General features: G+C 31.9%; 1 protein-coding gene across 4 annotated transcripts in view; it reads left to right on the plus strand.

Annotated features, from left to right (window-relative positions):
* Window positions 1-13,971, plus strand: part of LOC114333597 (protein sickie) — an 823,608-nt gene that overhangs the window by 21,530 nt on the left and 788,107 nt on the right. For all 4 annotated transcript variants that reach the window (XM_050651212.1, XM_050651214.1, XM_050651215.1 and 1 more), the window contains exon 2: window positions 4,180-4,635. In XM_050651212.1, coding sequence (XP_050507169.1) covers window positions 4,552-4,635 — 84 coding nt within the window. In that variant the 5' untranslated portion in view covers window positions 4,180-4,551. The remainder of the gene's footprint in view (window positions 1-4,179; window positions 4,636-13,971) is intronic.

The raw sequence follows: 13,971 nt of genomic DNA on the forward strand, positions 1-13,971 counted from the left end.
ATTATGAAAAGTTGTTTGAAATTAAAAACTATATTTTAATATACAATTACATCATTCTAATCGAAAAAAAATTAAATTTTTTCTCAAGTTACGAATACCCATCATCATTTTATTTCAATTATTCTAACTATTTTATTATCAATTTTACGAAAAAAAGTTATTCTTCATAAAATGCTCTACCTGGTCTAAAATCTAAGATACAACCATCAGATATCAAACTTTTTCAGTCTTATACGAGGTATGTAAAAAATATGAATTTTTCTTGAAAGCCTTTATTATTCACAACATTTTAATTACAAGGATGTAATTGAACACTGAAACATATTTTCTAATTCCAAACAACTTTTCTTAATAACAATTTTCGATATTGTGAAATATAGAGGTACTTTACTCTTGAGTGAAATTCATATTTTTTGACATACCACGTATAAAATTAATAAAATTTTATATTTTTTATGGTTGCATCTTAGATCATATTATATGATGCAGAGTATTTTATAAGGAATAACTTTTTTTCGTAAGACTGATAATAAAAAAGTTATCAACAGGTTCCAAGTTACGCAGACATACTGTATAAGAGCTAAAAAAAGTTAGAATAGCCATGTTAATTGCTAACTTTCGGAACGGACAAGACACGTGAAGAAGAAGTTGCTGGCTTCAACCTTTATCCCGGCTTGAGTCCGGCAGTAATAATCAATAGACTATTGATTGCTTTTTATCTGCTTTGAATTAAAAGCTATGCGACTTTTCTTAAAAATTTATATTAAAATACGTGTGACAAACAAGGAAAAAGCCTAGTCAAGTCAAACCATAAGATAATTCAAGACTTTTAAAAGGCAAATAAATGACGATTGCATTTAGTCTACGTCTATTTACGGCTTAGACCTATTTACGATATGGTTCTGGTAATTAGACCATTAGTGTTCCAAAAATACGACACAACGAGAGGAGAACTAAACTACTTCGGCTCGACAGTTTATTTTCGAATGTGACACTCTTCCTACAAAAATCCGTGACTAATTCTACGGGATTCGGTCGTAAATTACCAAATAAGCGTAAAAAATACGAGGGACGGACGACTTTTAAACACTTTATGATGATTTATAAGTACAACAATCGAGAGCTCTTTCGAATAAATGAGGCCGGGAGTGATTAGTTACAAAAAATGACATGTTTGAGTTGTAAAACATGTTTCATAAGTAATTTTGACAAGGCGAGTGCTCCATTTTATAAATAAACTTGTTTTGGAAAAACTTTACTGGAAAATCATGTTGCAAAATGTCGATGATACCTTTATTGAGGCGAATAAGCTGCAATCAGAAATGTATTAGATTATTGTGAAAAGCTCTTTCTTGAGTAGGTATTTGTTCTTCTGCCATTGTTTCTTTGCTTATTAACCAATCTATAAAATTTTCCTCTTTCTAGTTTTTTTATTTATTTCGTGTAGGAACAACATTTTCTTACAAAGATTATAGTTTGTACAATGTCGATGTTATATTCACTTGTTTTTTCGAGGATCTGTCATAAAATAAATATCTGGCCTATTATTGCCTTCTGTCTGCATAAGTCACATTGGTATTTATTTGCCAACTATCTTTTTCAGGGTGTGTTCTAAGACTTTCATAAATAATTTTGGACATTTGTGAAAGTCTGTTGAAGATTCTTTCAGTATCTCCGATGCTTTTTGATGCTTTTTAATTTGTCTACTGCTGGTTTAATTCCGTTAGTGTTGGTAGACTCTTTTCTATGTTGTCTGCTTGATCTCATAGTATACCAGCGTTCACCTTACCACCTTCCTTCCATTCTCCCTTAAGCTTTTATTTAAAATGTTCTATCCATCTTCTTAGTAATTCTGTCTGTTCTGTCAATATATTGCCCTCTTTATCTTTACATATCGTTGTTCTTTGTTAGAATTCTTTTCTGCTCTATGTTTAGTTTCAAAGCAAAGCTTTCTTGTCTTTGTTGGCTTTCACAGTTTTTGTAATTCTTAAAATTTTTGTCCATATTTTCTCTCTTCTTTCTTCTGTGGATTTTATTTTCTTTTTTACGTAGTTGTTCATATTTCTCTTCTATTTAACGGGTTCTCTGCCCATTCGTTCTCGTTTTTTTTGTTTTCCTTCCATGCCTAGTAGGTACTTCTTCAGCTACTTCTTTTAGAACATTTCTACCCTAGTCTCACTTCTTATTTATATTTTCATGATATCCACTTAATATTAATTACTACTTAGTTTAATTAATACTTCAATAGAATTTACAAAAGACCTCAAGATAAATAGTAGGTACTCCAATATCGAAGATTTTGGACTACTATTATATATCAAACTCTCTCTCCATCTCCATGTATTGGACCTTCTGTTTTCCTCATATATATCCTAGTCATTATTCACCACAAAATATCAACCCTTTCTTTTCCTAGCACCTTCTAAACCTCCACAGATATTCCATCAGGTGTTACTGCCTTAACATTATTCATCATCATGCTCTTTATCATACATTTCTCTTTCTACTTATTTCTACTCAAAATAATTTTCATAAATATTGTTATGATCTGCTTTCTCTTACTTTTATATTAATTAGTATTTATTTAATTAATTATTCAAATGTCGCAAATCATATATAAAAAAAATTAAGAAAAATCTCAGGGTGCCTTTTTTTTTCATAAAAAAATTACTAATTCTCATGGCTTTAGTATCTCTTAGTTGATCCTTATCGGGATAAAATAGGAAAAGGAAATAAATAGAAATACCTTAAATAAGCACATACAAATACCTTTATTATCAAAAGCAATGCTCTGAAAATTTATCAATTAAATCCTGTGGGCATAACTGTCCAAATGAAACTTTTACCATATAAATTAATCTAATTCAAACAAATATTTATCGCTTTGTTCTTGATACCATTAATAAAACAAGCTAAACAAACCAATTTAGGTATTCGCAAAACTACTTATACTTCCTATTAAATTTTTGAAATGTTGGAATCTTAATTCATATACTTCTACGCAAAAAAAATTAACTCCTGATTATAAAGAATATCTATCACGTAAGTTATTGACTGACATTTTTGATTCACACACAATGATGTCTCCTCTTGACCCAAACAGCTCTTCCTTGTTGATTATGTTAGGCTACCAATCAAAGCCCTCTCCGTTCTCAGCATCAATCCAGCAGCATACCAGCAACTATTTGTCCAAAACACGAGCCAGGCCTCTTTTGACCAGTACTCGTTCAATAAACTCCAAAACTCTCTCCTCTCTTTCTCACAATGATAATCTCCTGAGACCCAAGTATCTTTTTTACTTGGTGTCACAAATAATTTAATAACTATAGTTCTTGTAACTTACTCTCTTGGACTTTACAGAATCAAAGAAGTATTTCTTCTCAATTTGATTTGTCTCTCGTTCAAATTTTCAGCTACTCTTCACTATCAAACAACCACTAGTACTTGCTTCTGAACTACTCACGAAAACTTTTGACTGCTCTTCTCGGATGCCGGTCACATAATAATCTCCTTTTCCAAACTGTCTGAACATTCAAACTTCTCTCTCCCCATTCCAAATTGCCAAACCAATCAGAAACATTTCTCTCTCCACATTCCTCTTTTTTCATTCGAAAAAACCCATGCATTCCTTCAACAAATACTTCTACTCATCATAATTACTTTTCGGGAATTCTACAAATATTCTTGGGCTTAAATAAAAGGACTTAAAATTCCAAATTTCTCTACCTTATTTTTCTAAAAACTAATAATTACAATTACCTGTGGATTTTGCCTTTCCCGTAACAAAACAATCGTTTTAAAATTATAATCCGAAATAAATTGTCTTTTTCACTTCACTTTATTTACAAATGTCTTTTTTTCTTCAGGGAAAACTCATTAAGGATAAACCCACTGCGTAAAAGCTAACTTCTAATAAATAGTTACAAATCAATATACAGGGTGTATCAAATTTATGTGCCCGCGTTATATTAAAAAATTAAATTTTTTTCTATCTTTGATTGACAAAATGATACACAATAATATATAACATATATAATATTTTGTCTGTTTCTTGTTTGTGTTTCTAGTTATTCTTAAATAAGAATATCTACAAATAATAATAATAAGACAATCAAATAAAAAACTGACATAATTTATCCTGGAAAAGACCACACTGTGACATCAACTATTTATTTACAGTTTCAACGAAAACTTAAAAACTCTCGTGTCTTGGTGTTGAACATTCCCGAAGATTTTCAGCCGCTATGCACAAAACTTCCGAAAACTCCTCTCTAAGCTCGAACTCTCCTGAAACTTGATTCGGTTTAATTTCTCGCAATGGTAACTCTTACCCAGTGAAGTGCCAAGTGCTAGACAATGCTCAATAAATGGACGAAAGCTAATTTGGGGATTATGGAGGGATAACAGCGGGATTTACTTTCTCTCAAAGATAAAAACGAAAATGGAAAACCACGGGGTGTTGAATAGAGAAATTGTTAAGCGTTAGTGGGTGCCATAATGTGACATAAAGTAGTTTGTTATTGTTTGTTAGACTGAGAGTACGTTATCAGCATGTTTCCTGGGTGTATTAAAACGCCTAGGTCTGCCCAAGGATCTACAGATGATATCACTAAGCAGACTAAAAGCATTGTACAGGTGAGTCCATATTTTTGTAGATAATTGTAGTACTTATTATTAATCTGTTAAGGTTTTAGCAAATTATATATTGAAACACATAATTAAAAAACTGTTTTATAAACTTGTTAATACATAAGCGACAACTTCAGTAATTTTTTCCTTCAGCCATCTTATACAGGAGTTTCTGTAACGTAGGGAAAATCTGTTGATTTGTTCAATAAAATATTTATTTGTTTACAAAGCTCAACAGGCTTCGAAAGCCTAGGTCTAAAATACAATAATTAATGAATTAATGAATACTTATATATTACAAAACTTGAATTCAGTGGGGTGGCTTCTTGTTCACTCATGACATACTATTCATTCCTGTGTCGCTTTTGCAACAGCGAATGATAATTGGCTCCATATACAGTTCTGAGCATTTTCCTTTTCCATTTTTTATTCCCAGCTATTTTAGAGCATTCTTTATCAAACCTATTAATTCTTCCCTGCTGTCACTTGCTTCTTTTGTTGAATATTTTTGTCATTTTTTGCTATAGCTATCGCCTCTCTTGTAGTTTGCCACACTGTATTTCTAGTTTCTCTTCGTCTTTCTGGGATAATATACCTTTATTTATTTCATTAACATAGGTACATACTCTCTCTTTATTTCATCTTCCTCTTTTAGCCCGATCAAAGAACAATCTGACCCAAAAAAATAAAGGAAGGATGAAACTTTGGGAATAGGTAATTGAAATTGTCTATTATTACATAAAAAAAAGTTTACAATTTTACATCCCCTCTCGAAGATAAAAAAATACATTCAAAATAAGACCCGAATTGGATAAAATGACTAACTTTTCTTCTATAGAATTTTTTCACTAAGTCAATACTTTTCGAGTTATTTGCGAGTGAATTTGTTCATGTTTAACAAAATAAAACATGTTTTTGGACGGTTTTTCGGAGATAACTCAAAAAGTAAGTATTTTGTCGAAAAAAATATAGCCCATCAATAATTAAAAACAATTGAGTATACATGAGGTATGTAGACCCTGCAGAAGCAGAGTTGCAGCTAATGAAAAGTAGGTTCTTCTTCGTCAAATTCCAAATCGAATATTTCAATGTGAAATAACTCAAAAACTTTTTGAAATAACTGAAATAAACACTTTTAGGGGAAAATTCATTTTAAGTTTTTAAAGCGTTTAAAAAAAGGTTTATTTTTGTTTTTAGAAAAAACTTGTAATATGAAAAGTAAGTGAATTACCTACGCTTTAAACATTGTTGGTCCCTTTTATTTTTTGGTAAAAAAACCGCGAAAATCACCCCCTAATTAGCATCACATATACGTTTTAACATTACCACTTCACAAGTGTTACTTTGTATATGTATTATTTATATGATCTGTAAGTTTCATCGGTTCAAAGTGCTTCGTTTTGAAAAAGCTGTACTTATGGCTTGAACGAGTAACTAATCACGAGTTTAGGCAAATTTTGAACAGCCTAGCATAACCAATTTTTGTCTAACAGGAAAACAAAAATATTCAGAAAAGCAAAACGTACATTTTATTACTCTTTAAGATTTTTGGTATTCCTAATTGTTTTTAAGTTAATTCCATAAACAATTACGATTTTTTTCAAAATTAAAAAAAATGTTTTATTATAAACCCATTGTTTTCAAAACTGAGCACTTTGAACTAATGAAACTTATAGATAATATAAACAATACATAAGTAAAGTAACTTGTAAAGCGGTACCGATTAATTTTTATTGAGAAGCTAATTAAGGGGTGATTTTCGCCATTTTTTACCAAAAAATAAAAGGGACAACAATATTTTGAGCGTAACTCACTTACTTTTCATATTACAAGTTTTTTTTTAAACCAAATAAACCTTTTTTTAAACATTTTAAAAAAGTTGTAATGAATTTTCCCCGAAAAGTGCTCCGTTTTTTTTGGTTATTTCCCATTGAAATATTCTATTTGGAATTTGACGAAGAAGAACCTACATTTCATTAGCTGCAACTCTGCTTCTACTGGGTCTGTAGACCTCACGCATACACCATTTTTTTCAATTTTTTATAGGCTATATTTTTACTAAGAATATTTTTTTCGCTAAAATACTTGCTTTTTGAGTTATCTAAAAACCGTCCAAAAACATTGTTTTTTTGGTTAAAAATGAACACATTTATTCGCAAATAACTCGAAAAGTATTGACTTAGTAAAAAAACTCTACAGAACAAAAGTTACTTAGAATTAGCCATTTTATCCAATTCTGGACTTATTTTGAAGGTATATTTTTTCACCCCCGAAAAAAAATTTCACCCCGTATTTTCCATTTTTGTAAAATGGAGGGGATGTAGAATTGTAAACTGTTTCTTATATAATAATAGACAATTTCAACTACCTATTCCCAAATTTTCATCCTTTAGGCTATTGATTATGTACTATAGAAAGGAATTACAACGTTAACGGGGTTTTATTATTTCATATGGTCAATGAATCTCTATATATGAAAAAACCGTGGAGTGCTACCATTTAAAGGGGTGCATTTTTGAGAAATGGGTGAATTAGTCCCTGGGCACAGGTTACATTAGAGTGAGTTCTATGCACTTTTGGTACAAACACGTCCACATAAAAATTGTTCCTGGTTAAATTTACTATCTAATATAACTTTTTAAAGTCAAAGATACTTTTTTTTACAAAAATATATTCAAAAGAAAAAGCACAAAGAAACCCAAAAGAAAGAAATTTTGTTCTTTGTCCCATAACTTTTGTCCATGGGGATATAGGTATAGACATTGCTTCACAGAAAAAAAACTTACATGTTTTTTATTTAAAATGACGTCTGGTAGAGGTCATTAGGATTTACAGTTTTCGAAATGTGATTTTTCAAAGTTTGCCACTCCCAGCAATTTTGGGCAATTTTCCTTGTTATTTCGCAAATATTGTTCTGTAACTTTTTTCTATGTAACTATAGGCATATGCAATGGTACATGTAAGAGAAATGTTGTACGACTTCTTTTAAAGAGGTTATCTTTTTCAAGACTTTATACTTTTAACGAGTTTTTATATTTTTTAGGATTATTTCTTATATTTCCCATTATAACTTTTTTTTTCTACATTTAGTTATATATTATATAATAAAAAAGAAAGCTTATTCTGTTTACTTTAAAATGGTGTATTATAAAAAATTCTAAGGTTATTTTTGAATAAGATATGCTTTTTCAAAATGTAATAAGTACTTCCAACGATTTTTGATTTTAGGATTATTTTTTAAATTCCTCATTATAACTTTTTTATGTGATTGTGTGTTATGATTGAATCTTATTTTTTATAGGTAATACTTTGGATCCCCTTGACTCGGCCAGGCAAACTTCAAAATATGGATTAATCCAATATTTATTGTCAAAGCTCATGCACCACAAGCTTTGCTTGAAAAAATAGAATGTAAATGTACCAAAGGATGTACAAAAAACTGCGATTGTAGGAAGATAGGAATTAGTTGTTGGAATATTCTGCAAAGGGTGCATGTGCATGGGTACTAATTGTGGGAACTCTAAGATAACTGAGGTGTCAGAGGAAAATATTGAAGCTAATGCTAACGAAGAGATGAACTTTGATTTTGAAGATTTTTTAAATGTCAACGTTTCAATATTTTTAACTAAAGTGATGTTTTCTAAGACTAATGTTTGTGTAATTTTTGTAAAAGAAATAATTTTAAATAATCCAGGTAAAAAAATATCAAAGAATCACTCGGTTTCCATTACATATTTAAATATAGATGATACACCATTTTAAAGAACAGAAAGTAAGCCCTCTCTATTGAGCAATATATAGTATATTCATATTCATGTACAAGAAAAAAAATTATAATGAGAAATTTCAAAAATAATCGTAAAAAATGTAAAAAATATTATTTTTTATATATACTATAATATAATATTATATAATATTATATGATATATTATATAATAATATTATTTTATTTTTATATTATATTATAAAAAATCGTTAAAAGTATAAAACCTTGAAAAACCATAATCTCTTTAAAAGAAAGTCGTACAACGTTATACAGTAGACCATTTTAAAGGTAATTGACTTCTATTTCTATTACGTGTACCATTGCATATACCTAAAGTTACGTAGAAAAAAGTTACAGAACAATATTTGCAAATAACAAGGAAAATTGCCCAAAATTGATGTGAGTGGCGAACTTTGAAAAATCATATTTCGGAAACTATAAATTCTAATGACCTCTACTAAACAACATTTTAAAGAAAAAATATGTAGGTTTTTTTTCTGTAAAGCAATATCTATACCTGTATCCTCGTGGACAAAAGTTATGGGACAAAAAACAAGATTTCTTTCTTTTGGGTTTCTTTGTGCTTTTTCTTTTGAATATATTTTTGTAAAAAAAAGTATCATTGACTTTAAAAAGTTATATTTAGATAGGAAATTTAACCAAGAACATTTTTTATGTAAATATGTTTGTACACAAAGTGCATAGAACTCACCCTAATGTAACCTGTGCCCAGGGACTAATTCACTCATTTCTCAACAACGCACCCCTTTAAATGGTAGCACTCCGCGGTTTTTTCATATATAGATTTCCATTGAACATATGAAATAATAAAACCCCGTTAACGTTGTAGTTCCTTTTAGCTATCTTATTTTGAATATAATCAATAGCCTACTTCCTTTATTTTTTTGTAGGTTTTCGTAAAATTTTGCGTTCCCTGATCGGGCTATTTATCGAAACATCAAAAATATTTTACCCATTTGCTGTACATAAAATCACATATTAGAGCTTATTTCCACTAACAAATAAATATAATAATATATTACCAGTTCTCTTAATAAACTTATTTATATACTTAGTAGAAAAATTATTTGGCTCTGTTAAGTATAATTATTGTCGCAAGTTTACTAATATTTGGCAAAGATACAGAACGGATGCTGCGCAAGGTTCAAAAATACACTAAGTATTTATTTATTTTTTTTAATTTTAGATGGGAATTGTTTCAGATACAAATCTAGTCGTTGACCAGAAACGTTTCTTTACAACCGTGTGAAGTTTGAAAATAAATAAAGTTAACCTAGTTCTTGTGACAGATCAGCTCTTCGGAACTTTATATTTACGAAAATACTTCACAAAGATGTGGAAAACGAACTGTCGCTAAGAATAGTCTGGCACTTTTTCATAATAAGAGACCGCAAGAACTAAAATTTACAAAACAAAACTTTTCAGCGGTTAATTATTTACACTCACCGGCACGAAAAACGGGCATCCTTTGAATTTTTGATCAAATGGTCGAAACACACTTTATTTTTTATTGTGATTTTCTTTTATCGACAATTGGAATGGTCTGATATGCGGTTTTAAGGTATATTTTAGGTAGGAAATTAGTACGAAAACATCGTAATTTGAGATGTACCTACTGCTGGAGACGAATGCCAAGAATACCATTGGATGAATCTATACTTCTTCTTTTTCTTTTGTATAGAGATGTCTGTCTGTTTTTTCAATGTGCCTCTGGTAAGTTGTCGTTCCATGGTTTTCGTGGTTTTCCTACTGATCATTTTTTTATTAGGGATCCGTCTCTCACTGTCCTTACTACTCTATTTGTTGTTATTCGGCTTATGTGGTCATTACATTCTACTCTTCTGTTTCTTACCCAGTTATTAATGTTCTCCACCTTGCATCTCCGTCGTATATCTGTACTTCTAGCGCTATCCTATAGTGTCTTACCATCGATTTTTCGAAGGGTTTTCATCTCTGCTGTTTCGTGCAAACTTTTTGTCCTCTCTGTGTCAGGTCGTGTTTCTGCCGCGAATGTCATTATTGGTCTGATGACTGTTTTGTAAGTTCGGCCTTTCATCTCTTTTCCGATATTTTATTTCTCCATATTGAGTCATTCAGGCAACTTGCGGCTCTATTTGCTCTATTCACTTGATCTTCCATTTCTGTTTCGAGATTGTGACGATAATATAATTTTATCGTCTAGAGTACGCCAATGAATTAAGTAAAACACGTTTTTGTACTGTTTCGAACGATATAAAAATCGGATCGAAAAGCCTAGTTGATTATTATTATTCTTGGAGCGTTAATCGAAGAATAATAGACAGCAGCGAGGTACAAGAGGTGAGTTTATGTAAGTAGTATTTTCCGATTATTTTCCGCTGTCGTTTTGGCGAGCTGAGCGAATCCGACAGTTTTCTTCTTACCTATCCTTTTACCTATCCTTATATGAGCGGTGATGGTATATCCTTTATATGTCTTTTCAATCCGGCAAGGTGAGCGGGATCTCCTTTCTCCCCTTTCCTTATACATTCATGTCGTATTAATAAAAGCAATTCCTATTTCGCGCGATCGTCAAAATCATTCATTCATGTACAAAAATATCGTCACATCGGCCCGAACAGTAATCTCGATGCGTAGAAATTATAAATATATTTTATTAATGAACTTAATGAGTAATTAAGGCTAATTATCTTACCTTCTGTTTATTTTGATTCCGAATAAAAATGTTTTAAAAAGCGAACTCTTTTTCTTCGACTGATAGTTACCTGGAGCAACGACAACGCAACGACCTCGTTACACGATTTTCGTAGCTAGATAGTTGATGCCTAGATATTTAAACTCTATCCCTTTTTCTATTATCTGACACTTCGGCTCCAATTTACGTCTTATTGGATTTGCTCTTATAACCATGCATACTGGCTCTATACTGAACCAGCTAAACGTAAAGAAATGATTAAGAGCACAAATATCAGAACAAATAATAAGCTATTTTGGACACGTACCTCGAAGAAATGGTCCTGAAAACTTATCATCCTGGGAAAGATAGAAGGCAAAAGAAGTTGTGGTGTGGACGAGCATTGGAGAAATCAACTATTAACATTTTCATCATATCATGACACCTGTATGAGGTTAATGGGCTAATAAGAAGAAGCGCACAAAAAACTTTTATTTAAAGAGAATTATACAAGCTTACAAATTAATACCAAACAATAGTAAGAAGCATCATGACCTATGCCGCAGAAATTTTGGGTCATAAACAAAAAAAACCCAAAAAAGCATTCTGGCAACCGAAATGGAATACTGGAGAAGATGCTGTGGTCTCACCAGAAGAGACAGAATAACAAATGAGGAGATAAGGAGAAGAATGCAAGTGGAAAAAGATGCCCTGCAATATATATATACGAGAGAAGACTAAAATGGTACGGCCACGTACGCAGAGCAGAAAACACTTGGATAAACATGGTTGCAGAATGAAGCCCAGGAGGAACGAGAAGAAGAGGACGACCGAGAAGATCTTGGAAAAATGAAGTCAACGAAGCCATGTCTAAGAAAGGATTGGAAGACGGAGACTGGGAAGATCGAAAAAATGGAAGTCCTGGCTGACGGAAGGGAAACGGCATTAGCTGTAGACAACCCTTTGTATATATACAAATTAATACAGAAAAAAAAATAAAATAAAACAAATTGTTACCTAGGGGCCGTTCAAATATTACGTAACGAATGTTGGGGGGGTCAAAAATCTTCAAAAATTGCGTTACGCAATAGTTAAACGCCCATTAGAGTGCGTTACGTAGGGGGAGGGGGGTCAGAAATCTTAAAAAATCGCGTTACGTAGTACTTAAACGCTCCCCTATTCAATTATCTTCAGAAACAAAATAAAAATACCAAGGAAGTCTATACAAATTATTTCTCTATTTATGACGTCCTCGAGTCTGTATTATAATTATTTCTCTATTTTTAACGCCATTCATTCTTTTGGGCATACTGTCAATTAAGTTTATAACTTCATTCTGTGGAATTGCTTCTCATTCCTTTAAAAGAGCCACTTTGAGTTGATCCAAGGTAAGAGGAGCAGGTACCTGGCTTCGAATATTTCTACGAAGCCTGTCCCAAACATGATTGATTGGATCTAAATCATGATTGTGCGCTAGCCATGGCTTATGAGTAAAATCAACTTCATTTAAGCATTTTGTGACAATGCAGGCGGCACGAGGACTTGTAATGTCATGCACAGTGCGAATAAATGGTGCGTATGGCAAAATTTAATGTTGTAGTATCTTATTTATATCTCTATCATTGGTCAGAGATTCCCTAGGGACAGCAGATAATTCTGTTCGCACTTTCGAATATATACCAGGCCACAACATAACTGGACCCACCTAAAAACTTAAACTACCACCATCACCATCTCTAGCCCGATATTCCTCTACCAGGGCTGTAACTGTACGAAATTTTCCGAAAGCCTAAGATGACGGCGAATAGCTATTGTCAATTTGTCCCATAAATGCTGGATAGGATTGAGATCTGGGCTGCTTGCGGGCCATTCTAATCTTATCAATCCAACCTTTTTTTAAGATATTTGAGTTCATGAGTGAAGCAGTGTTTTTATAAGTTAAGAGAAAATACAACGCATCCATTAACCCCCGTGTAATGCCATCTAAGCAAAAAAATTTTATTATCGGAATAATACAATATGCCCCAAAATAAAGTATACCGAACTGAAAGCTATTAATCACAGTTGCCGTGGAGAGATTGAAGTATTTTGTGTAAGTCAAAACGATATTTGACGTTTGCTCACAAAAGTGGTGTAACAATTATATTGATGATGGTTTTAAGTGCTCAAGAAAAATCATTTATTGTTGAGACCTATTTTCGCTCATACGGAGTAGGGCGAAATGATGGGCCTAGTTTAAAATTTGTGTCCACGAGGTTTGAAGAACGTTTCAACAAACGATCTCCTACAAAGCGCAGCATATTGTTGCTTGTGATGAAATTTAGACGTAGGGGAGACCGGGGTTTGTTGACTTATTTTTGCGATAATTAATTTTTACTAATTTATTTTTTGTATATTGTAAAATTGAAGTATGTCTGCTCGTTCAATGCTCCTTCAGGTATTCTATACATATTTTCAATTTATTCTAGTTTTCCGTACAAAAAAGTTTTAAGCAAATTTTAACTGACTTGTCAAATAAGTCAACTAGCCCCGGGTGCGGGGTTAGTTGACTAACAACATGGGGTTAGTTGACTCAATATTTTCTTAGTGATATCATAAGGTTAATAATAGTGACACAATCAAAAAACAAATGCATATTCAATTTTTCACGTTTATTTTGAGTAATACACTATTACAGACATTAAGATTAAAACGAAATTCACAAATCATCATCGGAATCACAGTTAATGCATCTGAAAAAAGTGATATTATTTTTGTTCTTGCATTTGACGTGGGCCCATCTGCTGCAATGGGTGCATTGCACCCAGTCATCCCCTCTAGTGCTATTTCGATAGGGTTCTTCACATACTAAGCACTCAGTTTCATCCTCAGATTCCGAAGATGTTAGGTCATGATGAGCTGC

The sequence above is a fragment of the Diabrotica virgifera genome, chromosome 5 (genome assembly GCF_917563875.1).
Source record: "Diabrotica virgifera virgifera chromosome 5, PGI_DIABVI_V3a".
Lineage (NCBI taxonomy): Eukaryota > Metazoa > Arthropoda > Insecta > Coleoptera > Chrysomelidae > Diabrotica > Diabrotica virgifera.